The sequence below is a fragment of the Antedon bifida genome, chromosome 6 (assembly GCF_963402885.1).
Source record: "Antedon bifida chromosome 6, ecAntBifi1.1, whole genome shotgun sequence".
Classification (NCBI taxonomy): Eukaryota; Metazoa; Echinodermata; class Crinoidea; order Comatulida; family Antedonidae; genus Antedon; species Antedon bifida.
In genome coordinates, this window is record NC_136231.1 from 6,771,559 (window position 1) to 6,799,435 (window position 27,877).

General features: G+C 34.0%; 2 protein-coding genes across 3 annotated transcripts in view; one reads left to right on the plus strand and one right to left on the minus strand.

The window, feature by feature from the left end:
* LOC144844128 (uncharacterized) overlaps window positions 1–27,877 on the minus strand; it is a 39,532-nt gene that overhangs the window by 2,903 nt on the left and 8,752 nt on the right. The window contains exons 8-39 of the mRNA XM_078700868.1: window positions 24,328–24,555; window positions 23,668–23,952; window positions 23,110–23,340; window positions 22,472–22,796; window positions 21,408–22,108; window positions 20,561–20,848; window positions 19,691–19,981; window positions 19,462–19,535; window positions 18,275–19,202; window positions 17,674–17,880; window positions 17,249–17,367; window positions 16,967–17,097; window positions 16,436–16,671; window positions 16,066–16,162; window positions 15,428–15,684; window positions 15,027–15,187; window positions 14,357–14,525; window positions 13,783–13,929; window positions 13,379–13,626; window positions 12,919–13,101; window positions 12,412–12,580; window positions 11,651–11,866; window positions 11,306–11,414; window positions 10,854–11,018; window positions 9,889–10,169; window positions 9,210–9,422; window positions 8,401–8,651; window positions 7,942–8,128; window positions 7,574–7,780; window positions 6,771–6,992; window positions 5,723–5,911; window positions 5,269–5,409 (exon numbers count right to left, since the gene is read on the minus strand). Of these exons, the coding sequence (XP_078556994.1) occupies window positions 5,269–5,409; window positions 5,723–5,911; window positions 6,771–6,992; window positions 7,574–7,780; window positions 7,942–8,128; window positions 8,401–8,651; window positions 9,210–9,422; window positions 9,889–10,169; window positions 10,854–11,018; window positions 11,306–11,414; window positions 11,651–11,866; window positions 12,412–12,580; window positions 12,919–13,101; window positions 13,379–13,626; window positions 13,783–13,929; window positions 14,357–14,525; window positions 15,027–15,187; window positions 15,428–15,684; window positions 16,066–16,162; window positions 16,436–16,671; window positions 16,967–17,097; window positions 17,249–17,367; window positions 17,674–17,880; window positions 18,275–19,202; window positions 19,462–19,535; window positions 19,691–19,981; window positions 20,561–20,848; window positions 21,408–22,108; window positions 22,472–22,796; window positions 23,110–23,340; window positions 23,668–23,952; window positions 24,328–24,555 (7,656 nt within the window). The remainder of the gene's footprint in view (window positions 1–5,268; window positions 5,410–5,722; window positions 5,912–6,770; window positions 6,993–7,573; window positions 7,781–7,941; window positions 8,129–8,400; window positions 8,652–9,209; window positions 9,423–9,888; window positions 10,170–10,853; window positions 11,019–11,305; window positions 11,415–11,650; window positions 11,867–12,411; window positions 12,581–12,918; window positions 13,102–13,378; window positions 13,627–13,782; window positions 13,930–14,356; window positions 14,526–15,026; window positions 15,188–15,427; window positions 15,685–16,065; window positions 16,163–16,435; window positions 16,672–16,966; window positions 17,098–17,248; window positions 17,368–17,673; window positions 17,881–18,274; window positions 19,203–19,461; window positions 19,536–19,690; window positions 19,982–20,560; window positions 20,849–21,407; window positions 22,109–22,471; window positions 22,797–23,109; window positions 23,341–23,667; window positions 23,953–24,327; window positions 24,556–27,877) is intronic.
* Window positions 653–27,156, plus strand: LOC144844146 (complement C1q-like protein 2). Of its 2 annotated transcripts, XM_078700895.1 has the most exons (3): window positions 653–754; window positions 3,737–4,246; window positions 27,145–27,156. In XM_078700895.1, exons 2-3 carry the CDS (start codon window positions 3,738–3,740, stop codon window positions 27,146–27,148), a joined length of 513 nt encoding a protein of 170 aa, XP_078557021.1. In that variant the 5' UTR covers window positions 653–754; window position 3,737; the 3' UTR covers window positions 27,149–27,156. The 2 variants fall into 2 exon arrangements, with proteins under 2 accessions (XP_078557021.1, XP_078557020.1); XM_078700894.1 differs by lacking the exon at window positions 27,145–27,156 and having other exon boundaries at window positions 3,737–5,289.

Consider the following 27,877-nt stretch of genomic DNA (forward strand, 5'->3'; position numbering starts at 1 on the left):
AAATAAGAGAAAGGATAATAATTATACACAGACTAATACAATAATAATGCAAGTATTGAAATGTTGAATTGTATAATAACCTCAATTGTTTACATACCTTGTTTTTCAAAAGAAATTATAAAATCTTACTATTTGTTGTATTTCAATGCTAAGAGGTAAATTCCCTTTTAATTATATCCTGTCTTTCTACAACTATAGTTTTCTTTAAAAACAATATAGAGTAGAACCCTTTTGGGAAACCCTATTTAGGGGACACCCTCATTAATAAAATTTAAAACGAGAGGAAATATATGTTTAAACACTGCAGCTAACTCCTATCCAGGGGACACCCCTATTTTAAAATGACACTCTACAAAGGTGTCCCTTATTTATTTTAATTCAATAAAGAACAAAGAATATCCCATTAACAAACTCTTTGTTAATAAAATTTAAAATTGAATCAGATGATATTGAATGCCTTCCAGGAATTCCAGAAGGTCATATCCAAAAAATATGTCAAATTTATTGATAATCAAATTGAAATTATCAAAGAAGGAAGACAGTGATGAGATATGATGGAAATATTGATTAAAACTAGCCAGTTATTTGATTTCCTGTCAATTACGTTGTTGGCTATATGCTAGGTGTCTGTCTCAAAGGACAAAGGCATCCGGCTTTCATAAAACATTGTCAGCGGCAAGCCAAACAGTTTAGTTTTTCAAAGAAGTCAGGGTGGGTGCCTGTAGTGTCTGCTAACGTCACAATAAAAAACAAGGTAAGTTTTTTCATGCATTATTAATTCTATTTTAAAGCTTTGTCATGCATACATAGTTTGATATTACTTAATACTTTACTTAAAAAAAGAAAAAGCTTAAAGCACCTTGGTAATTAAAAGAAAGGATGCAGTATAACCATGGTATAACCCTTCGTTAGGACACCCCTATTCATGTGACACTTTCCTGTGAAACGAATAAGGGGAAATATATGTTTTAAGCCTCCTTGTTTGTAGAGAAGCTTTCTCCACAGTTTTGGGGTTTTGTTTCCTACTACTAGCTGTAGAGTCGCAAACGCGACTCTACAGCTCACTATGGGGGTCGGTTGGTCCGTCGGTAAACATTAACTCAAATTTGCGCACACTACTGCAGCCATGTATATGGCCTTTTTTACTGTAGAATTTATTGTGTACTTAACTAATTTGTATGCTTGGAATTTGAAATCAGATTATAAAGGTTTTTTGTTACTAACTCATTCACTGCTAATTTGTAGATTAAATTCTCATATTATTTTGTTTTAAGTAAGACGTTATTATTCTATTCAATTTGTCTATCACCTGTATGCATAGCCGATTCTTGGTATGTCCATACTCTATCTACTTGTACAGTATAATAGACAAACTGTGACACCTGTATCATGGGCGATAAACCAATCTAACTTTAGCATAATACAGGCGACAAATTTATTTCAAGAAAGTTTAATTAGATAAAGAGCCATGGTTTTCTTGTAATAAAATTTGACATAAACTGTATAAAACAAAATCAACCACCTAGACATAGTAACACTTTTAAATGAGCAAATTAGCATCTTTTTGTGTCAATATTATTATTAAATTTAAAGCTTAAATTCAACTCAATTATTATCGTTTGAATTATACATATGAATGCTATTTACAACAAAGGACTTCCTAGTTCTACATAAATTAACTCTTGGTGGTTGTAGTCTAATGCCAGATCTATTAAAACTAACAGTAATAAGTGGGGTCTTTCATCATAATATTTTCAACTTTTCTTAAGATACATTTCTCATAAATCGATGAGCAGGCATTACAGTAGATCTGTTTTAACAATACTATATATAAATCCATGAGTACTGCTTTTTGCTACAGTCAATAAAATTAACTATTTTGCAAAACAAGTAGCTTAGAATGGTTTACTAAGAATTTCTAGGACTTAACTTAATTATAAGTTTCCTTCCAAGCAAATTTAAAAGGTTATGTACCCTGGATACTGTCATTCAAAAATTACTCAGTCTCAGTTTAGAATTTTATTCTTTCATGATTATTATGTACTTGTTAGTCTAGTTTATAGATGGCTTTTCACTTCATATTGGAAAGATAATATGGGCAGTTTTGAAAAAAATGGCTCCTTTCAGTTTTTGCCTAGTATAACTAAATTGAAGCCATTTCCAGATTACAGAATTATTCTGAAATATGTGCAAACATAATACTATTTTTGTGTCAAAAGATTATCTTCTTATGTGTTTGCAAAAAAATATTATGCCCGATTATGATGCAGAAATGGTCAGGAGTGTAACACTTTATTTGGACATGAAAAAATGCATACGCATTTTCAATGATCTAGTACACTAAAACCACTCCTCAAATTTAACTGGCAGATGCATATTCTGAAAAATTAAATTGTATAAATTTAAAAAAAAGCAATCATGATGACATTTATCTTGTATACGTTACTTAAAATATTTGATATGACATTAATAAACCACTTTTTAAAAAACGAGGACAAATTGCAATATTTGGAAGAAATATTAAAAATATTAAATTAAGGTAGGAAGTTAAGCCATTTTTCTTTCTTGAATGTTGACAGTAGTTGTTGTGGCACTCAAAAATATGATATTGAATGCAGTTATCAATTTAATGAATGAATGGTTCATAATTGCCTATCAACTACCCCAAAATGTCAGGAGTGTAACATGGTTAAAGTATATTAGAATTGCGATTAATGTATTATTATTGTTATAAGTACAGTATTTCCCATTAGAATTGTAATGTTTGTGTAAACACACATCTTTTTTACCACTATTATGTCTACCTCATGATTTTGTTTTGCTCTCATAACCATGCTAAAATAGTAAATACTAATGTCAGGAGTGTAACACCCCACAGAGCAATGTACTGTATAGCATTTCAATAGCGGAACACTGTATTGCCATACCCTGTCATATGAAGTCCAAATTTTCAGTATTTATTGGTTTTACCAAGTTGTCATTTAAAAAAATAGTTACAAGCTTCTGTACAACAGATTATTTTAAAAATAAAAACTTTTAGCATACTGGTTTTAAAACATATGATTTTTTTTTTATATTTATTTTATTTTTTCTATTTTTGTCTACTGTATGTAAAAAAATTGTATTTTTTCTGTTATCCAATTAGTATACTGACAGTTGAAACTTACAAATATTGTAAATACTAATAAATACTTATAAAAATCAAAAGAAGTATTTACATATTTTTCTCAAAAAATAAAATTGTTTTTTTGTATTAAACATGTAAAAAAAAAGGTTAATCAAATTGTTTTGTCAGATCCTTGATTTGTTCCCTAGAATTTAACCTTGTGTCAACATAATAAGACATAAATGGTAGAAATATATGCAACTTTCATTTTCAGAAAAAAAAATCGATATGTCCCAATTTGGAGCCATTTTTTTCAAAACTGCCCATATACCAAATAAAATAATGCATAAATATTATAAAAAAGACATGGGACAAGTCTTGGTACTTTTAATAATATAGCACATCGAAACAATTCATATAAAAAAAAAGGAAACAAATCTGTGAAATTTGATTTTGCAAATAGGAGTTTAAAAAAATTTAAAATATCTATTTTAAACTTAATCTAGTGAGAATTAAAAAATAATTGTATTTTTTATATTGTGATATTCTAGTAAATAATTACAACTACAGTACTGTATTGTATAAATTATATTATTAAAATACATAATTCAATTTTCTTTCTCCTTTCAGAATGAACAAGTTTCTCATTGCATTTCTAGTGCCATGGATTCTCTTATGCGATGGTCAGGAGAAAAGTTTCTCATCGTCTGTTTCAGAAGTTGATCCTGATCCAGATCCTGATCCTAATCCTAACCCAAATCCAGACCCGGATCAACAAGTCTGTCCAATAGAATGCCCAACAGGTCCAGCTGGTGAACCAGGAAAGAATGGTTCTCCTGGTCAACCAGGAATTGCAGGCCAACATGGAAGCCCAGGTGTGCAGGGTTTAGACGGACAGTCTGGTGTGCCAGGGTTAACTGGGCTACCAGGAGAACCAGGACAGAAGGGAGAAGATGGGGCACCTGGTTTACATGGCGTTCCTGGACTAATGGGTCCACCTGGCCCTCCAGGTACAGGTACTGGTGTTGTCAATCCAGGTGAGGGAGGAGGCATACTTGAAGAGGGTTTGAGTTCGTATCAATATTCTGCATTTACAGCTGTTCGTACAACCGTATTAAAATCCAGCAACGCTGCACAAATCTTAACATTTGACGCAGAAGTAACTGATGTTGGTAAAGATTTTGATCATCGCTCAGGGTTATACATCTGTGACACGCCAGGTGTTTACCACTTCACGTTTCATGCCATGCGACAGAGCAGCGCTGAGGATGTTTATGTGAAGCTTATGCACAATGGAAAATTAGTCGTCTCAGCTTTTAACGCTGATCAGGACGATCACTCGGACATTGCAAGTAACACAGCTATAATCGTACTGAGATTTGGCGATCGTGTATACTTGGAAGTTCCTGCTCATAATTCTGTATACAGTAACAGTCACAGACCGACAACTTTCAGTGGATTTCTTCTTATTCATGGTCGCAACATTAACTGATTATAAAGCCTTCAGACAAGACTAAAATCTTTTTTATATCAATATATGATTAATATACATATCAATGTTTAATCAGAAAATTCAATAACACGAAACAAATCACTTTTACTTACCTTTATATCTGGTATTATATTTTGAATTAGTACAGTATATTAAATGCTAAATGAATCAAGTATTGAAACTTAACTAATTTGAATTTGCTTATTTTGTAATTACAGTAGAAACACTATTGAAGGGACACTTTGCCATGATACAAGAAGAAATGTATATTTTAACACTATGGCCAACTTCAAGGGGCCACTTGGATTATTATATGTTTATCGCTTTCACAGCTGATTTCTAAAGTGGTTTATAATTAAAGATGTATTGTCCCCCAAAATCACAAAAAATGAAGAATAAAATCCGATTTTAAATAGGCCATTTTGCAGCTTTTAGAAAGTTATTCACTTCTATATATTTTAACCAAAAACTCATTGTCTGCCAGACAATTTAAGTAATTTTTGCATTAAATTACATTTTTTCAGTTAAGTAATTTTTTCTTGATTTTTTGGTCAAAATGAATAACTATTAAAATGGCAAATTCAACAAAAAATGTTTAAAAAATTATTTTTTCAGGCGGATATATTATATCTTTAAGAGGAGATAATTTTGAAATAAAAACTATTCTTACTTTGACCACATAGATCTCCAAAATAGTCAATTGTGCACAAGCATGAAGGTTGTCCATTCTCATTTACATAACAGGTGCCACCGTTCTGACATTGTTGACTACTTGCTAAGTTATCACATGCGCTTTGATCACATACGTCACCTAAGGATAAAAAGGCATCATTATAGTAAACATATAATTCTTAAGACTATGTTGAAAATGTTCACGGTCAATAAGATTAACTCAATTGTACTGATTCCCAAAGCTATACCCACACGTTTAACATCTGTGTAATTAGTCTGCTCAATGCGATCTATACCTCATCTTTACGATTTCAAATTAACCTTAATGATATTTTAATTATTTATAACATATGAAGATTGTCATTTTAACTGTTATATCATAGATATACATTAAACAAAGGTAAATAAAGTATTAAAATATGTACGGTGTCAACTAATGCACTATTTCTTACCAAGATATCCCGGTAGACATTGACAGATAAATCCATTAGGAGCGTCTGTACAAGTAGCCCCATTTTGGCAGGGATCTTGGAGGTTACAGACACTGTCTAAACACTCTGATACATCTAAACCGTCATCTGGACTACTCAGATCAACATCTTGAGTATTGATGTCAACTGTTACAATGCAGCCAACAAAACCTGCCAAAATAAATTGATTACATGTTTTTTTTATCTACTTCCCACTCACATGTATGCTCATAGAAATGTACACGCTTAAGCTTGGTTCCCACTAGGACGTAACACAAAGACGAGTTGACCAATGACAAGCGACAGTCGAATAAATCTATCGCTTGTGATTGGTCAAATCCCTTACGTTGCGTTAAGGCCAACTCAGACAGCGTCGTACGACATGGCACGACGAGTCGTCTTGTCCGGAAAAAAATGTTTAAAGTTCTCGCGACGACCTAAGAATTACGCCCGACGCTATCGCAAGACGACTCGTCTCGTCGGGATTCAACTCAGACAGCACCAACGAGTCAAAACGTTTCGTCAGGCCTCGTCGTAGGACGCTGTCTGAGTTGGCCTTTACGCCGTTGTGTTACGTCTCCAGTGGGAACCAAGCATTAGTGATGTCTACTTCACTCTATATGAGAATAATTCAATGTTCAAGTATAACCACTCTCCCTAATTTAGGCTAAATTCAGATACAAAACCATTTTCTTTTCAAAATTCTATTGTTAATACAATCTAAGTTTTTATATTCCAAAATCTTCCTCAAATTTCATCTTATACTTAGTCATATACAATATTATTAGTATATAATAATAATAATATACCACATTTATATAGCGCCCTTTTATCAATAATGCAATAGTGTATTAGTATACAAATAATGAATGTCTATATACGGTAATAATAATCAACAAACACTCAAAGCGCTCTGATCTTTACGAAATAACGCTATATAAATGTCGCATTATTATTAATAATGTTTAGTTGGAGGTGAAAGATGAAAATAAATAAATAATAATAGGCCTAATGATATAATAGTACATACCACTGTTGAACAGAATTTCTGTAGGCAGGCTTACAGTAGACGGAATGCCACCTACAAATGTAATTACACCTGTGTCTAATCCCACACTTGACCCTTGTGTTGTACCAGTCACAGCAAAATCATCATTCAAACTTAAAGAGCCATCTTTTATGTTTCTGGAAGCCCTGACAATGTTCCATTCATTCAGCCTTACTACAGTAGAGCTAGTGAGGATCAAACTTCCTGTTGAAATTAAAGAATAGTAAACATTTAGATAGGGTAGTGAAGATAAACTGGTTATAGCTACTATTAAGCTATTGAGTCTAACAATTAATATTAGGCTTTAAAAAAAACAAACAAAATACAAAAATAAGTTAAGTTCCTACATATTCAGACTGTTTCATGAAGGATTTATCAATTTCGTGTAGTTTGTGAAAAATATTTTTTAAAGGTAATTTTAATTTAGTTAACAGGGCTAAAAATATCTAACCATTAGAAAGAATATGCAGCACTGGCCCAAGAATATACAGCACTGGCCCAAGAATACACCATACTGGACCACAAACATGTGTAATTATGGATTAAGCGAGTCAGATGGCCAAGCGGTTAAGGCAGGGGCGCCGTTTACCGTACCCAAAAAGCCAACAATATCGGCACGGTAGGGGGTTACCCCGGTGAACTGGTTTACAAAATAGTCCCTGTATTACCACCTATATGATAGGACAGTGATTAATTTACTATTGCTAATCCTTGACCACATGTGCCTAAAGACATAATACAATTAATGTAATTAATGAGTAATTATTTTCTACTACTATTCATACCTGATCCCAAGTTGAATGCGAACTGAACACTGCCATTTACTAAGCCAAGGCCAATGAAATCATTGTTTTCACTGTTCCATAAAAGTAATCCATCATTGTCTTCAGGCTTAAACTCTATTGTTATCTCTGTGTTCGAAGACGTTACAAGTATGAAGTTGAAGGATAGGTATGATAATGCTGTAAATGATGGAACACTAATTGTGCTCACTGAAAAAAAGAAGACAAAATAATTAAAATCAATTTTGAAATATTTACACATTTTTGTAGTTTAAATAATAATAAAGAATTAATATTTGACATATTCTTTTATCAATAATGTTATACATCTAATTACTCACAACAAAATATTGGCAGAATAAAAGCCTTACCCGTGTCACATGTTTGACCTGTCCACCCTGAGGTGCATATACATTCAAATTGTTGGTCACTGATAATACGGCATATTCCATTATTTAGACAGGTAGAGCTGGTACATGGTGAAAATGAGCAATAACTGATATCTCTTCCACTTAATGCTGTTTCCCATGGCAATGAAAGGAATGTAGTTCCACCAATCTAAAAATAAGCAATAAGTAAAATCATTTGTGTGGCATTCCTGCAGTAAATTGTATTCAAAATTAAGATAATGTTTTTCAATTTTATATCTCCTCAGTGGTTAATAATGTCTCTTCACTTTTTTTTTCTGTATTATAAAAGATAGAGAGTTTCCAACTGCATCCATACATACATAAGAGGTATCAAATTACATGAATTGTAATTATAGACTTTAATCTGACTGAATACCTCTTGTAAATCCTCATTTACAAAACAAAAGTTCAACTACGAACCTGAAGATCTTGGATACACCCAGAGAATCCAGTAACAAATCCACCTTCTGGATGAAGTATTGTAAAGTCCTGAAGACCTCCAATGAATAGGCTGCTGTCTGCTGTTAAACTAACTGCTGTTCCTCCCGCCTGGATGGTGTATCTTATGTTGTCTACATACAAATCAGCAGTACGTGCCATTCTTGTAACAGTAATTTGATGCCAACTATTCAAACTTATTATGGAACTGCCAACAATTGCTGTTGCTCCCCCTGGTAAAAAAAAACAATGATATTCAAAGTAGAAATATGGCTGACATATGAACTAGAAAAGCAGTAATTCATTATCATTTTATTAAAATGTTAAAGGATATATTGATTGTATTGATTATTGTAGATAATAAAGGGGGAAAAAGAAACTTGAAATAACTGTCAAAGTTGAAGAAAATATATTTATTTATTTTTAATTTATATATTTTTTAAATTTTAATCTGGTGGCCATGACTTAAAGTTTGTCTCCAAACCTATTTTGGCCTCCTTCTGCACACTTTTTAAAAAACCTAGTGTAACTTTGTTTTTTCAATGTTAATTTGTTTTATGTGAGTGCAGAGAAACAATAAAAACAAACAAACAAAACAAAAATCGGGTCTTCTGTTTGATGTTCACACCCTACAACTAAACCAATTGAACATTCATGCTATGAGTTTGATTAGATAACAACTATTGACCAGCAATGTGGTAATGTAAATCAGCACTTGTTCTTAACTGCAAACACAAGCAAGACAGGTTATCTATATGTAGTATATGGATCAAAATGACAAAAATACTAACCCATTTTGTATCTAAATTGTACCATGCTATTTATGATGCCAAGGGCAAAGAAATCACCAGCAGTGTTGAACTGATCCTCCATGTACAACAGGAGTCCTGAGCCAGACGTTGGCCTGATTGAAAGACTAATACGAGTTTCTTGATTCAGACCAACAGGGGAACCAAACGTGATAAAAGATGTGTCACTGAATTCTGGTATCAAGGATGTTAAATCTAATATATTGTGGATAAAAAATAATAATTTACATCAAAGAAATTATTGTATATTATGGGAATAAAATATATATAAAATTATTTAAAACTCAAGTAATAGTATCTGTTTTTTAATAGAGGGGAAAAAAATAGAAAAAAAAAATGTAATAGTATTTCATTGGTATTTTTAAAAAGATTCTATGAATGTATCACCTGTAACTAATAATTTAATTTTTTTTGGATGTTCATTTCATATGCATCCAACAGTGAGAAATTGGCCAATTACAGGATAGATAACCTATGGTTTATCATCCTTATCTCATTTTAGATTTGGAGTAGAAACCGTTACAACTATGAGTTAGGATTAAACCCTGTGCCTTGGAAGCCAAGCTACACCTCCACTACTACTTGATTATACCATTATTGTTAAGGGATGTTTTTTATTTAGAAACAAATTATTAATTTGTTATTGTTGCGTAGAACTCACCTAAGTTGTCTGAGCACGTCACACCGGTTTTCCCAAGGGGGCAGGAACATGTGAACGTGTTCGTACCAGAAATACACGTAGAGCCAGCTGCACAATTATTGTTTAAACAAAAGTCTGTGCTGGACTCGCAATTTGTTCCTGTAAACCCAGGCTGGCAGTTGCAATTGTAGGAGCCAGGGATTGTTACACATGTAGCCTGGTTTAAGCAGGGTGTAGCCTGACAAAGGTCTTCATCACACTGTGCAATGTTAGCCCCGCTTATGTATCCACCAGAGGAGAAGCTAAAGAAACAATACAAACATATATTTATACTATGATTTAATAACTATGCATTGTTAGTTATAAACAAACACTTCTTAATACTGATTGCAGGAATGACATCCACAGTATAAAACAGAATTCATTGTCATTAATCCGATTCTTGATAGAAACATACAATTCTCACTATGTGTTTTTCATTGGGGATATGTTGTATTTAGTCATTCAAAGTAACATATAAAGATAGTAAGATTATTTCCTTTTTTGTCTTAAGCTCTGTCTACACTATCAAACTTTATGTGACAAACAAATGTGATGTGCCCATATATGGGCATGATGATGTCATATCACTACCATGTTTGGGCATGTCACTACCATACTTGGGCACATCACACTTTTTTTGTCAAACTAGTTTGATAGTGTAGAAAGAGTTTTATACCTGATTCACAAGTACAACAATATTACAAAATGTAACATATTGATAAATTGGTAAGAACATGTGAAAGTGCTACCATTATAAATCTATGTAAATCTCAACAAGTTGGTAAAGATCACACCAATGTAAAACATCGCGGTATCTTGCGCATATTCCATTATTATGTTTAAATTACATCATTATAAACTACTGATGAGTTATCTATGTAACAATTTTTTTTTACATTTTCTTGCATTTTTGTATGTGAATCGGGTATTCCATTTACACTTACCTATAAGTAAGTCCTTGTATTGTTAATGATAATATGCAGCCAGAAAAACCAGAAAACACTTGCGCCCTCAATGACGCTGGAGTAAGATCATCCATTCCACCAACAAACACTTCTGGGTTAACATTGAGAGAGGTCAAAGACCCACCAGCAGATCCAAGTTTTGTGCTATAAGACAAAAATAAGCAATTATTATTAAGTTATCATTATAAAAAGATTTATTTATAAAACTTCTTCAGAAAAACATATTCAAAAGTCAAAGAATATGTAGTAAGATGTAGATTTAGTTTAATCACATTACTGTAAGTTTTTTTCATTGCCTTCTGGTAATTGGTCTTAGTTTCGCCAAAATGTTAGTACTCTATAATGAGTACATGCTTTAAATTACTTTCTAAAATAAAAAAGTTGCTATTCTAGCTCTATTAGATTATATTTGTAATGACCTTTGTACTAACCTCTGACCTGAGACAACCATTTGAGCATCTATCCCTGTCCTTATAACAGTTACCGTAACCCATGTGTTGAGAGGTATAATGTCACTAACCAACTGACCTGTGCTTCCTCCTGTCAAATAATTTAAATATTTTGGTTACATTTATAATATAATGATCAGCTTCGGCTGGATGGACCACTCTTCTTAAATATTATGGAAATAACATTTAAAAACATAAAATATATTAAGTTGAAATTTGCTTGAGATTCACTGATAAACATAATTAATCATGTGATCACATTGTAAACAAGTTCAAAATGTAATTTTTATTTTATAAAATCTCAAAATTATTAAATATATAACCTACCAAGATTAAATTCAAACTCAACTCGTTGGTTTGTCAATGATAAAGCAAAGAAATCACCCATGATGTTGTCTTGACGACTGTACAGCAGAAGACCGTCGGGCTCTTCCGCACGGAATTGTATCGTAAAGGCAAGACTGTTAAGTACAGATGAATCTGGTGGCAATGGGAACTTTATGTAGGAATTTTGGTAAAAGAAAGGAACATCTGTCTGAACGCCTGAAAAAAAAAATGTTATATTAAAAAACCTGTATACATGGGCTTTCTCATATTCCAGATAGTTTTTCTGAAATATTTTAAATGGTAGGACCCAACCCTATATGTTTTTGGTCTTCAGAGAGTCTGTGATTTTATATTCATAAAATATTTAAGTAATTTGGTGACAAATCAGAGTCTAAAGCTCTGTCTACACTATCAAACTTTATGTCACAAAAAATGTGGCCATATACGGACATGATGATGTCATATTACTTTAGACAACAACCTATGTAATGGTAAGGCATGCGAGAATGGGGTTGAGACCTGCCTGTGCCTTAGTATCCTTAGACAAGATGCTTTATTCTCATTACCTCGTCCTTCGGATGGGACGTAAACATATTAATCCTGTGTACATACATTCAAAAGTAGGAAATTGTCTACCAATGTGCTAATAATGTACAGGACCAAAGTCTGGTTCTGAAGTGGTAACCAGGGGAAAAAAAGATAAAATTATGCAATTATTTTACACTAAAAACTTTTTAAAGAAAAACAATAAATGTACATACTTGTTTCACATACTGGACCCGCAAATCCAATGGGACATAAACATTCAGTTCCTTCAGGATTATCAAGGCATGATCCTCCATTCAGACAAGGATTACCAACACAGATTGAGGCTTCACAGTCTATTCCACCATATCCAGAGTTACAACTGCACACATAGCTACTTCCAGTCTGCAAAATCAAGTTTGTTGAATATAAAGGTGATTAAGAAAAAAAAAAGGCAATTTTGAAGAAATGGTTTGGCAATAAACGACCCAAGTGAGGGGCAGAAAACAACCCAACTAGACTTAAATTTTCAGAAAATTATATTTTTTAAGCTTCATTTTATGAAAATGAAATCGAATTAATATTCAATTGTATCATCTGATATGTAAACTACCTATTGCTAATTTACAATAGAGTATTCTTTTCAACAATATTGTTTTTAGTTCATTCAAAGGTTATAAAATAGTAAATTAGACTGAATAATGATTACTAAATAGATCAATCTCATACAACATTAACTGTACCTGCTCAACACACTGTCCTCTTCCATTGCAGTCAATATTTTCACAGACATCCACGAGGCAGTTTCCTATATTAGCGCCAGCATTGTAAGAATTAAGCAGATCAATGACTTGGCCACTAAGCTGTAGGTCTTGTATACAGCCGTCCAATGTGTCTCTTACAAAGGATACTCGTGGTATAACATTCTAAACATAATTTATTGAAAAGTTAGTGTCTTTTATAAATGTACATTTAAAATAAAACTACTAATTTCCATACAGTATTAATTGTATTTTAAAAAAAGGCTGTAGACTTGGAACGTTATTCCATTGATGTGAAGGGAAATTATTTTTACTATATATTAAGTTATTTATAATACTTCTTTTGACATCAGATAAAATGTGCAAACAAAACATTCTGCTCCAATAACCATTTTGTACTGGCAAGACAATTCTGGAATTATAACAATGAAAATCTACTTACCGGTGCCAATCCACCAACATACACATTACTCAATCCAGTGAAGGTTGTTCCACTAACTACTGTGGACAGTCTGTCTGCTTCATCAACAGATATCAACAAGTTCTGTCCAGATTGCTCAATATCAATAGTGTGAAAGTTACCATCTCCATACGATAGCTGACTGGTCAGAGATACAACGCTAGGAAGCAGACTATACCTCATTCGAAACTCTATCCTTCCTGACTGTAAATAAAGCGCCATGTAGTCACCTACATGAAAAAGATAATATTATAGATACTGTAACTATATACTGTACTTTCGCAAGAAATATCGTATAAGAGGATTAATATAATAAAAAGCTGAGCATCTGGAAAAAAATACATAGTTTCAAAATAGTATATTTTGCAATAAATTAAAAACATTACCATTTTCTACAGTAGGTACTACATAAAGTATCAACCCATTTGACTGGCTTGATGAAGCGGACACTGTGATAGCCAGTGGAGATGTAAATGTGTGACTGTATTGTAGATAGCTGTTATCACCAAATGATGGGATCTGTACAGATAAACCTAAAAAATACACATAAAACTGTTATTTACACCAAAAATATAATATATCTTAACCTATAGTCATATAAGAATACAATAATTACAATAAGTATTAAACAAATTTAACTGTAAATCTTGTTTTATGACTAAACACATTTTAAAATGTCTATACAGTATTTATAATATATATATTTTTATGAATTAATTTTATAATATATTTGTTGATATGTTTTTAATGTTCATGTTTTTTGCCTTTTTAAATTAAACTCAATTCAACTGAAAATTTTTCTTGGCTGTTTTACTTTATTGATTTGATTTAGCTTATTTTATTTTGTATATCCATTGAGATCCAGCCACTGATATCCACAGCATTGTCGTTTTTTTTAGTAATTTGCCTGGTATTTATATATGAATAAATACCAATGAATAATAAAGAAGTATAGCATACTCTCTGAGCATGTTGTCCCAGTAGTTCCAACGAGGCAAAGACAAGAGAATGTAGATGTTGTCAATGGCAAACATGGGGCGCTGTTTGCACACTGAATGTTGTCGCAGATGGTGTTCTGGCAAAATGTACCAAAGTATGGGTTTAAACAGTTACATATGTATCCATTTACCTAAAAGAAAATAGATGGTTATATTAGAATCCCTGGTATCATTAAGTACAGTAGGAATGGTGGGGATGATTTTTTAAGGTTGTGCAATCAAGTCTTGGAAAATAGCATAAAGAAACAGTGATAATAATTATATAAACTATTTATAATACTTGTATAAAATCATATTTTCTTTTTCTCTTTCAGCCCATTTAAAACACAGGAGTGTGGCTAATTTCATTACCAGCCATAGTACTGTATATCTCATGTAAAGTAAACTTTGAACACAAGGTATTAGACCAGTTGACTGTGCCAATAGAAAATAATGAAATTGACGTACAGTCGACTAACTTATTACATGCATGGCAGACCATGCCTATAGAAAAGTTAAAATTACATGCACAGTTAACCGTACTGATAGCCTCATTAGCAGTTAGCAGTCAGAGTTTAGGCTACTGTGAAATATTAATACTTTAGTCATTCCAATAAACTTTCATTGATGAATGAATATCAAGAGGCCCTTACCAAATCTTGGCAATTTCCATTATTTGTACATGGGTTAGATACACACTCATTTATATTCGTCTGACAAAAGTCACCTGTATATCCAAGTTGACATGTACAGGTGTAACCCATTATATTAGATACATCCAAACTACATCCAGCCCCATTTAAACAAGGATTGCCTGTTGAAATAAAAAAAAAAATGTGTTTGAAAAGAGAATTAAACATTTCAATCATGTTCGGTTTAAGTAAGGCAATCTCACAAGTGCAGGAAATACCATTTCTACATGTGCACATTTTAAACTAGGTAGGCCTTAAGCTTCAATATTACATAGCCTATAACAGATATCTTTCCCTCGGGGATGTCAAATCTTATATTTCACCTCTAAGCAGGCAATATCTGTAAAATATGTAATACTTACTTGCACAATAATTACAGGAGAAACCGTCTGCCAAGTTCTGACATGGCACATTTTGCGGGCATGGATTCCGTGCACATGCATCTTGTAGACTCTCACAGTTGGAACCTGCATAACCTGTTGTACACTGGCATGTGTATGTTGTGCCATAGATAGAATTGGGTACGTTGAAGCAGACAGCGCCATTCTGGCAAGGGAGGTTAGCACAGCTTGACTGTATTTCACATAGAGTACCAGAATAACCCGCAGCACATACACACCTGTAAATAAATGGAGCAACCATAAAAGTTAGGATATATTATTGGTATGCATTTGTATTCATGCACAAAAAACACCAAACCTAGGTACGTTGTTTACGTGCGTAATAACAAAATGTAGAGGGCACCAGACAGTTTAGATGTGTGGAGGACGGCGAGACAAGAGAAGGAAAATAAAGCAACGTGTATATGCCTATGGCATAGGTATGAGTTAGTCTTGCAGTAATTTATTGTCTAATAACTATGTTATGTTATATAAATAAATATTCCTTTATAAATACTTGAATACTAATTTGTAAAGCACAACATTATCTTATAAAATGAAGTTATGACATTGAATTTATTTAGCAATCACAAAAACATTAAAAAAGAACTATAACTTACGTATAAAAATTGATTTGATCAAGACAAGTAGCTCCATTCTGACAAGAATTTCCAATACATTCATCTCTATCAAATTCACAAGATGTACCAAAGTATCCTAAAATAAAACAGAAAGTTTTGTTTTGTTTACAGTTAGAGGGAAATGGTCAAATCAGCACTGATCAAAAGCTATCATGTCAGGAATTTTGGAGTTCTCAAAACAAAAAACTATCTTATATCATGGGTACCTAACACACTGAACAGTTCTATATTAGAAAATAAAGTTTATTAATCAATGACTTTTAAGAAGTTCACATAAATCAATTTTATGTATATCTACAACAATTAACTGAGGAACATAAACATATACAGGGAAGTTTACTCCACTAACCTGGTATACAGTTACAAACATAAGCTGATCCTACTGTGTCACAGGTCGCACCGTTCTGACATGGGTTTGACAAACATAGGTCAGAAACACGTTCACAAAGTGTACCACTGAAACCACTCGGACATGAGCATTCGTAGATGCCATTCAACAAGTTACACACCCCTCCGTTCTGGCATGGGGTGATACTGCAGTCATCTGAAAATTCACAACGTTGACCGTTGTAACCAGGCGGACATCTAAATAAACAAACAACAGCATATTTTAATCGATTTATCATCATAAGTAGACAAACGAAATTATCTACATTTTCATTCAATGAAGTTTTTAAAAATATCTATCTATTCAGGAAAAATGCAGAAACCCTTTCATAGTAATGTATTGTCATCATGGTGCTATCATCCAGTCTATTTGTACTTTAATCACTGGTATTTATTACCATTGAAAAGGAATATCAGTTGTTTGTCACATACAAATATATACAAATATAAATAAATACACAAATTTTTTTTCACAAATATTTAAAATAATCACCTGCAAACAAATTGTCCTAATCCGTCTTCTAAACAATCACCTCTGACGCATGGATTACCGGCACATCCAGTAGCTACGATGACGTTTTCGCAGAATGTTCCATCAAAGCCACGAGGACAATCACAAAAAAGCTTTAAATAAGATATATTGAATTAATCAGAATAATTAAACCAGTAACTAAAGGTATAAACTGGTTAATTTTACAAGTATTTACTTTATAACTAGGTTAACCCCAATTATGACCAAAGTATTTACTACTTCATAGCTAGGTTAGTTACATACCTGTCCATTTTGGTCCCAGCAAATACCTTCGTTTTGACAAGGGTTATTGGGATAGCATACACCAGCAGATATGTCACACCATAATCCCTGATAACTATCAGCACAGATACAGAATGGACCTGGGGGAGAGATTGATCAAAACATAATTAGCACAAAAATCATCTTAGTCAATGATTCAAATCTTTATGCATATATCTTAAGCTCTGTCTACACTATCAAACTTTATGTGACAAAATGTGATGTGCCCATATATGGACATGATGATGATCACTACCAAAGTAATTTACATACACAAACAAAAGATTAAAAATTACTTTCTTCTTTCTTTTCTTTCACTTTGTTTTCACAATTAGTTTAAATTAATTCCTCTGTGTTCAATTTTTTTTTTTAATTTTCAATGATAAAATCATAAAAAAATATTTTACCAATGCTATCTTCATAGCAATCTCCTCCATTTTGGCAAGGGTTTATTGGACTACACGACACAGCAACAGTTTGACAAAGATCACCAACATATCCACCTCTACAGGTACATGTGAAACCACTTGCAGAGCTTGCCTCCACACAAAGCCCGCTATTCTGGCAAGGCTGAGTATCACAAGGACTTGGTATCTGGGTTTCACATCTGTCACCTTTATTATCAAATGAAATATAGCAATAACATTTAACTACATTGATTAACTGTTGTGAATAAATAAATTTTAATTATACTATTGCAATTTAATGAAATTTTACTACAGTATGCATGTAGATATAAAGTTAACTGTACACCATGTTTGTACCATGTAATCATATAAAAATAAAACACTCATTAACGGTCAAGTGACCAATCATAATAGGATATTGATAATAAGGAGTGAGGACGATCAAAGAATATTGATCGAAACGTCGAGAAACAGTTCTTTTCAGAACCAATATACGTGGTGTACCACAAACTTTATATCAGCATTTGATTTTGCCACACAAACCTTGAAACAACATATTAGGATTAAATAAAAAAAAAATGAATTTGTAGCTAAGTCTTACCAATATATAATCCAGTACACACGCAATTAAAGGAATCAAATCCATTGTTTGTACATGTACCAGAGTTCAAACATGGATTGCTGTCACATGGCATTGGAGGAAGTGTAGATGCACAGTTTGTGCCTGTGAATCCAGAAAAGCAGCTACAGAAGTAAGTATCACCATTATTGAAGCAGGTACCATAAACACATGGCTCACTATCACAAGGCATGATCTGCTGATCGCAATTAAAACCAGTATACCCAGACAAACACTGACAGGTGTAAGAATTCCCGAGGTCGACACAGTTACCGTTAACACATGGCGCGGAGTCACATGGCAGAACACGCGTTTCACAGTTATCCCCAGTGTATCCTGTGTTGCATTGGCAGAGATATCCATTACTCGTCACTGTACATACGCCATTAACACACGGGTTGCTATCACAGGGTGTAATTATTGTTTGACATTGATCGCCGACATAATTTGATGGACACGTACAACTGTAATTGTCTCCGATGTTTTGACATTGTCCATTATTCAAACACGGCAAACTATCGCATGGTTGGATTTCAACATCACAGTTCTGACCGTTATATCCTTGATCACACGAACAACTATACGTATCCCCGATAATGTTGCAAACTCCATTTACACATGGATCTGGTGAACACGGTATATCAATTTCACATCGGTCACCCGAGTAACCCGATGTACACTCGCAGATAAAAGAGCTTGCAGTATCTATACAGCGACCATTGTTTGCGCATGGGGGTTCTTGAGAAGACAAGCACTGGTCAATCTCAATTTCACAGCGATCACCACTGTAGCCATTCAGACAAAAACATTGGAAGTCTCCGGGAGGAATATTTGGAGGACAATTGGATACACCCTGCTGGCAACAAAATCCTCCATTCTTACAGGGATTCGGGTCACAAACTTCTTGAGGCTGCAAATAACAAAACATTAATTTATACAACAAATTTTCAGGTGTCTTCTTTTAATATTTGTTTCTGTGTGTAAAGGTAGTTTGTCAGACTTTGCATTTCTTGTACATCAATCACCTTCAAGACCCAACACATTTTAACCATAATAAAATTGAACCTGAATAAGGTTGGCTTTTATTTTGCATTATATACTTCCCCTTGTTTGTTTCAAGATGTGTCTCCTGAATAGGGGTGTTCGGGTTAATGTGTAATGCTACTTACATCAGTACACCTCTCTCCACCATAACCAGCTTGACATTGACAAAAATAACTATTCACATAATCTTGACAGGTTCCTGGGAAGAAAAAACGATTATAAGATTATATTCCACTGTTCAATCAAACGTTTTCAATGCTATGTTAAATGATTTATCAACCAAACTGGCTTTTCGGTATTAATTTCCATGTTGTGAACTGTGGAACAAAAAATGGAAATGCATGTGATAATTACCATAAATTCCACATGGGCTGGAAGCACATTCATTAATGTTTTCTTGACAGAACTGTCCTGAATATCCCGGTAAACAAGTGCACGTAGGATCACCAACACCACCGGGTGGAGGATTGCAAATAGCACCATTGCGGCACGGGTTATTTGAGCAAGCAGCCTCAAACTCGCATCGTATGCCGGTACGAGTGCTAGGACATTCGCAGTTGTATTGTCCAATGCCATCAATGCATGTACCACCTCCTAGACAAGGACCGGATGCACATTCATTGACTTCAAATTGACACAGGCTCCCTATGAATTAAAAACAAAACAGTTAAATATATAAATACTGTGTTTTAATGTGTCTTTTTAAAATCAGCAGCCATAGACATTTTATAAAAACTAGATGGTCAAATCACAAACACAGCTTAAAAAGTGAGTTACAATGTAGAGGGACCATTTAACATGGCTGCAGCAATCGGCCAATAAGATACGGCACTAAGTTGCGCCAATTATTCAGCTACGTATTACTATGTCATATTCTTATAATGTTTCTTGTATGCACAAATTTAAGACTCTTACAAAAAAATTATTCATTAATTAAGAGTTAATTTTATAAAACTGAACTGTAAAAATGATATATTCTGATTTATATAGTTCTTTATAATATTTTACACCACTAAATTGATGATTATAATTTAAAAGGTATATGGCCACCATTTTGGGGAGTCCCTACCGCTTCGCTGTCGCATTAGAAAGAAAACAATTCCATGTCCTTCTAGTCACATAGTCATGTCACCAATTTGCACCTTAGATTCATTTTCATCTATTTAAAAACCTTTCCATATTTTAATTTAACAAACTGACTAAAATTACTCTGAAACCTCTTACCAAAGTATCCTTCATTACACTGACATTGGTAACCATTAACAAGGTCAACGCACTGTCCATTTACACTACAAGGTGAACTACTACACTCATTAATGTCTTCGTTACATAGCAAGTTGGTATATCCTGGCGGACAGTTACAGGAGAATGCACCGGTGCCGTCATTTTGACATGCTGCTCCGTTCTCGCAAGGATTCGAAGAACAGGCATCAAGGAAAATTTCACAATTTGTTCCAGTAAAAGACTGAGGGCACACACATGTATATCTGTTGACCAGATCAAGGCAAGTACCTAAAAATAAAAACAAACTAGGTTTTAATTTCACAATATTCACTATACTCATCTTATAAACATTTAGGTGGATTCCATGCTACTTTAAAATTGTTTTGTATCACATTTTATACAGTAGAACTGTTGGCAACAAGTGTCCCCCCCCCCCCTTGTCCACTCAACATTATTGCCCTTCAGTCATTTCATGGGAAAGTATCAATAATTAAATAGTATTAAGATGCATTATAATATTATTAAATTTAAACAATATTGTAAAATTAAGAATCACATATAATAGAATAAAACAAATTATTTAATTTTGATTTCTTCTATTGTTGAGAAGGTGAGTGAAGAGGTGGAGTAAAAAGGAGAAGCCTTCTGCATTTTGATGTATATAAATAGTTACCAAGCCAAAAATAAGGTAACAAATCATGACTTACAAGAGGGAATAGGGGCTAAGAACACTCGTAAAATACATGAAAATACTAAATACTCAAACAAGGTACAGTACAGAGAGATGATTATGACTAGTATTAATTTAATTTATTAAAGCTAAAGAGAGACAGAATAAAAAGTGTACCTGTGTTAAAGCAGGGGTTACTGGAGCACTCATCTATTTCGATCTCACATTGTGTGCCTGTGAAACCACTTGCACATTCACAACGATACGCATTCAATTGTTCTACACAAACGGCACCGTTACGACATGGACTACTGCTACACTCTTGCGCTTCCGTTTCGCACCTATCACCAATATAACCGGGAGTACATGAACAGCGGTAACCGGCAACGATATCTTGACATGTTCCACCTCGTAAACAAGGGTTACTTAAGCATTCATCTATTTCGTTACTGCAAATAGGTCCTTGATAACCCGCTGCACACTGGCATGTGAAAGCATCAAATAGATCTGTGCATGCTCCGCCATTTTGACACGGGTTAGATAAGCATTCGTTATATTCAGTTTGACATTGATCACCCTGATGTGAAGGAGGGCACGAACATGTAAACATCGCAATTCCATCTGCGCAAGTTCCACCATTCAGACATGGAGAGCTTGCACATTCATTTACATTGACGTCACAGAAAGTTCCAGAAAATCCATCAGGGCATGTACATATGTAACCGTTATTCTGATCCACACAAACAGCATTGTTACTGCATGGAGAACTGGCACATTCATCAATGTTGAACTCGCATCTTGTTCCGATGAACCCTGGTTGACAGGTACAGTCATAGCTACCTACTTGATCGTTACAAACTGCTCCATTAAGACAAGGACTAGAAAAAAATGTAATTCTTAAATATCGGTACTTATAGTTTTAAGATTAGAAAACATGAATGATGATTATCCATTATTTATACAGATAAATAAAAATAGGAAGTTCATTTTATTAACAGGAAACGGGGACAATATTTAAAATAATTTTTATTAAGACATGTTAATGAAAATTATCTCTGTTGTGCAATTAAGAATTTTAAATTTAACCTATTTCGAAAAATTTAAACAAATGAACACCAAAACTATTTCAAAATAATCAACTAAACACATTCCAGCAGTTGAATTATGATCAATGTGAATTAATATTAGTTAAAAACAATAAAAACTTACTTGATAATTTAGAAATGTATTACGCAACTTACCTACTTGAACATTCAAAGAGTTCTGAGCCACATGTGGTCCCAACATAACCAATTAGACAAACACATAAATAGCTATTTGCTTGGTCAATACAGGTAGCACCATTTTCGCAAGGGGAACTTTCACACTCGTTTAGATCCAAATCACAATCCACACCCACGGTTCCAGAAACACATACACACTGATAACCTTGAAATTGGTCAATGCATTGTGCATTGTTTTGACATGGGTTTGGGTCACACTGGTTGTCATCTGTCTCGCAATTTGTACCTATCCAATCACCGGTGCATTCACAAGTGTACCCTCCAAGTAGATTTCGGCAATTTCCTTAGAATCGAGAAAGCAATTAAATTATTTGTCAGCTAAATAAAATTTCAGACCTTTAATATCTTTTACATAAAGTTTAAATAATTTTACTAAGTTAAAAAGATGTTCTTAATTGTTATTAATTTAAAATAAATTTACTTGGGTGAAGATGCACGCTCTCAAGGAAGTTACTATCTAGTATTATTATTGTATTTTTCAGTTCTTTATAGTAAGGAATAATAATTTTTTTTAAATGGTCTTCAGAATTCATTTTGAATAGAAGAACATCATTTCAGGATGTCATGTGGGTTGTGGAAAAATGAATTCAACTTACCTCCGTTCTGGCAAGGAAAACTTTCACATTCGTCAATGACATCCTGCGCACAATTTGTACCTGAGAACCCAATGGGACATTCACAGCGGTATGCTTTCACAAGATCCACACATGTTCCACCAAACTGACATGGATTGCTAAGGCACTGATCACCATCACTTTCACAATTACTTCCACTGAATCCAGACTGGCACCGGCAGCGATAGGCATTTAATAGATCTTCACAGAATCCTAGATTACAAAATAAAAGTTTAGTCTAAATAAGTTATAAAGCAATATGATAAATCGAAGGCATGGGTTTTAAAACTGTGCTCTATTTAAAAGCCAGATACTTTAATCTTATCGCGTCGTCCTTTGGATGGGATGTAAATCTGTTGGTCACGTGTACATACATTGCATATGTACATGAATACTATTCAAAAAGAACAAGGGAATGTCATCAAACGAGAAATAAATCAAATAAATAGAGACAAGAAATGGGCCACAGACAATTTTTTTTAAAAACATTAAGAGTGACATATTACCAAAAACGTAAAAAGTTTGAAAAAAAACCGTCACCTCCATTAAAACATGGATTGCTAGAACATTCATCAATATCAGTTTCACATCGGGTTCCTGTGTATCCAAGTATACAGGAACAAACAAAGTAATTCACAGCATCAACACATGTGCCTCCATTGATACAAGGATTCGATGCACATTCATCTGTCTCAGTTTGGCAAAAACTCCCTTCATATCCAGACTGGCAAGCACAGGTAAATGAATCAATGCCATCCACACACTGACCAAAGTTTTGACAGGGTTGATTTATACAGTTATCTATATTTGTCTCACAATTAAAGCCTGTAGTGAAGTAAAGAATTAATTGTAAATTGCTAGAAATTTGCAAAGTTTCATTTAATAAATATACTGTAAATGTGTATGATATACTGTATTATGCTCATCATTAGTTGAAAAATTCATCTGTTTTTACAAAAGATACTACGGTAATACCGAAAAATCACAACCATAAGCCATCATTGATTCTTTGCTTTTACATCATAAATTTGGTGCATGTGCGTAGGATTGCCAATATCAAATTTAATCACTCCACTTAAAAGGGACAACCAGAACATACAGACAAGATACCAAGTCTTTGGGAGTGGAGTCTTGACCTAGGAACTTAGGAACCACAAAGCTACAACTCCACTCCATTAACATATGAATTTGAATAATCACCTGTAAACCCTGAGATACACTGACATGTATACTGATTAAACAAATCAACACAGGTAGCTCCGTTTTGGCAGGGGTTACTGGCGCACTCCTCTGACTCACTCTCACATTGAGAACCAAAATAACCAGGAACACAGTAACAGAAATATGAACCAAATCGGTCTTCACATGTAGCTCCATTTCTGCATGGGAAACTCAAACACTCATTTATTTCAGTTTCACAATGTGTACCTTGAAGTAAATACAAACAATTATTAGTAAATAAAAATTATACCATCACAGTATCATACACAAATTCTGTCTCATATGTATATAACACTTTTGTATTGATGTTGTTGGCATTTATGATTTTGAAAAAGAATTTAAAATAAGGTAGAGCTGTTTATGTCTATGTAAAATATTAGAAATACAGCAAATATTACTATAAATATGTATGTGTATATTCTACATTAAATTATTATAATGAATCATGTTATTTAAACGAAATGCATGCATGATAAAAACAAATCCCAATAAATATTAGTAGCATTTTCAATTCATGCAAAATAAAACAATTGGAAAATAAAATATTTCAGAACCTGTAAGAAGTCAATTGAATAAATATTGAAACAAGTAAAGTAACAAAAATAATTAACGTATTTATTCAAATAAATGCCCTGGGTTGTTTGTTAAGAGGGGATTTAAGGAGGTGTATTCGAGAAAGGCTTTTATTTGAGTCAGAGTTTAGTTTCATGGCATGGTTTCATGGTAAAATAAACTACTGAACAATTAACATCAAGGAGTGATAAAATAAAGCATTGTATCAACATTCTTTGTAAATTGTATATATTCTGCAGTCAATACATTCTAAACAAATAGAAATACAGTATTGTGTGAATATACAAGAAAAAAATGGGGCATTTATTTGAGGAGGAATTTAATTTGAAAAGAGCTCTCCATGGGGGTCTATATTTGAATAAATATGATGTATAAAAATACTATTTTCTAAAAACATTTAATCTATAAATCATTACAAAAATAGGAAAAAGTTTTTACCTGTAAATCCCATAGCACAATTGCATTCGTACCGATTAATAAGATCAATACATTCGCCTTGGTTGAGGCACGGCCCGCTACCGCATTCAGGATAATCTAGGTCACAGTTCACGCTATAGTAGCCGTCGGCACAATTACAAACGTAACCGTTGAACCTATCAGAGCAGATTGCACCGTTCAAACATGGACCACTGGCGCATTCATCTAACTCCTGTTCGCACAAACGCCCAGTGAATCCATCAGAGCATTCACACAAATACGCATTCAAAAAATCTAGACATTGTCCTCCATTTCGACATGGGTTACTTTCACACTCATTAATTAGTATTTCGCAGTGAATACCTTCGAATCCCGGAATACATGTGCAAGAATAACCGTTAACTAGATCAGTACAAACTGCACCATTACTACACGGATTGTCTTCACAATCGTTGACATCAATTTCACAGTTATCACCCTGATAACCAATTAAGCATGAACATATATAACCATTTTGTCCATCTAAACATCCCGCGCCGTTTAGACATGGATTTGAGAGACATTCATTGATGTTAACTTCACAGATAGTACCAGTGAATCCTTGTGGACATATGCAAGTGTATCCACCAATGTCTTCAGTACATATACCTTGATTTAAACATGGGTCACTGTCACATTCTTGAATTTCTGTTTGACAGTTTACACCAGTAAAACCATTTGCGCAAACACAGACATACCGGTTTGATTCGTCAGTACAAACACCTCTGTTTGAACATGGACTGCTAGCGCATTCATTAATATTGTTCGCACAATTATCCCCGGAAAATCCTGAAGGGCAATCACATGTATAGCCGTTTATTTGATCCGTACATGGTGCGTTAACGCATGGTGATGACGAGCATTCATTGATGTTGGTTTGGCAACCAGTTCCGTCAAAGCCTGGGGGACATTGGCAAACATAATAACCGACAAAATCGATGCATGTTGCTTGGTTTCTACAGGGATTACTTTCACATTCGTTTAACTCAACTTCACATAGTGTGCCACCAAAACCAAGACTACAGCTACAAGTGAAGCTGTTAATATCATCAGTACATGTTGCTGGACTTAAGCATGGGCTACTACTACATTCATCAATATCAATCTCACAATGAGTTCCTGTGAAACCAATGATGCAAAGGCACCGGTATCCACCTTGTTGATCTATACATGTCGCACCATTCTGGCAGGGAGAGCTTCCACATTCAATGATTTCAGTTTCACAATTGTTTCCAAAAAATCCTGTCGCGCAAACACAGATATAACTTCCAGTGCTCTGAAAACATGTGCCACTATTCCTACAAGGACTGCTGTCGCATTCATCTATGTCAACTTCGCAATTCTGTCCACTGTAACCAACCGCACAGACGCATGTATAACCACCAGGCTCGTTATTACACGTAGCTCCATTCTGACACAAATTAATTTCACATTCATCCTGATCGACTTCACATCGTACACCACTAAACCCAGTAGGGCATGCACAAGAGTAACTGTTTACAGAATCTATACAATCACCATTATTTAAACATGGTGTGCTCAGACATTCATCTGTATTTATCTCGCATTGAGTTCCTTGAAATCCTGGTTGACATACACATTGAAATAAGTTGATGTTATTCTGACAAATAGCATTATTAAGGCATGGTTGACTGTCACATTCATTGATATCAACTTCGCATAAATTTCCTACAAAGCCATCCAAACAAATACAATTGAATCCATTAACTTCATCAAAACAAAATCCAGTATTGAGACATGGTGAACTTGAACATTCGTCAATTTCAACCTCGCATCGTGCGCCTTGAAATCCAGGTGTACATATGCACTGGTAGCCATTCAGCTCATCAACACACTGAGCGCCATTGCGACATGGGTTACTTCCGCACTCACGAATCTCCTCTTCACAATGTGAGCCTTGATACCCGGCAACACATAGACACACATATCCATTCACTTGGTCGTCGCAAGTACCTGTGTTCTGACATGGAAAACTTGAACATTCGTCAATATTTATATCGCAGTTCGTTCCTGAATACCCATCGTTACATACACACAGGTAAGAATCAATATTGTCAACACATACTGCATTGTTTGAACATGGATTACATGTGCATTCATTTGTTTCTAATTCACAATGGGTGCCATAGAAACCAGACGGGCATGAGCAGGTGTACCCAGCTATACGGTCATTACATGTAGCACCGTTTTGACATGGCTGACTGATACATTCAATAATATTTTCATTACAAGTAACTCCTATAAAACCTTCTGTGCAATTACATTCAAATGCATTTATCAGATCTAAACATTCAGCTCCATTACGACATGGCTGGTTGGCACATTCGTTGACCTCTGTATCGCACAACATGCCTTCAAAACCAGCAGGACACAGACAAGAGAATGCATCAATACCATCAATACAAGTAGCATTGTTCTGGCAAGGTAAATCAGCACATTCGTTAATTTCAATTTCACACATATTTCCAAGAAAACCTGC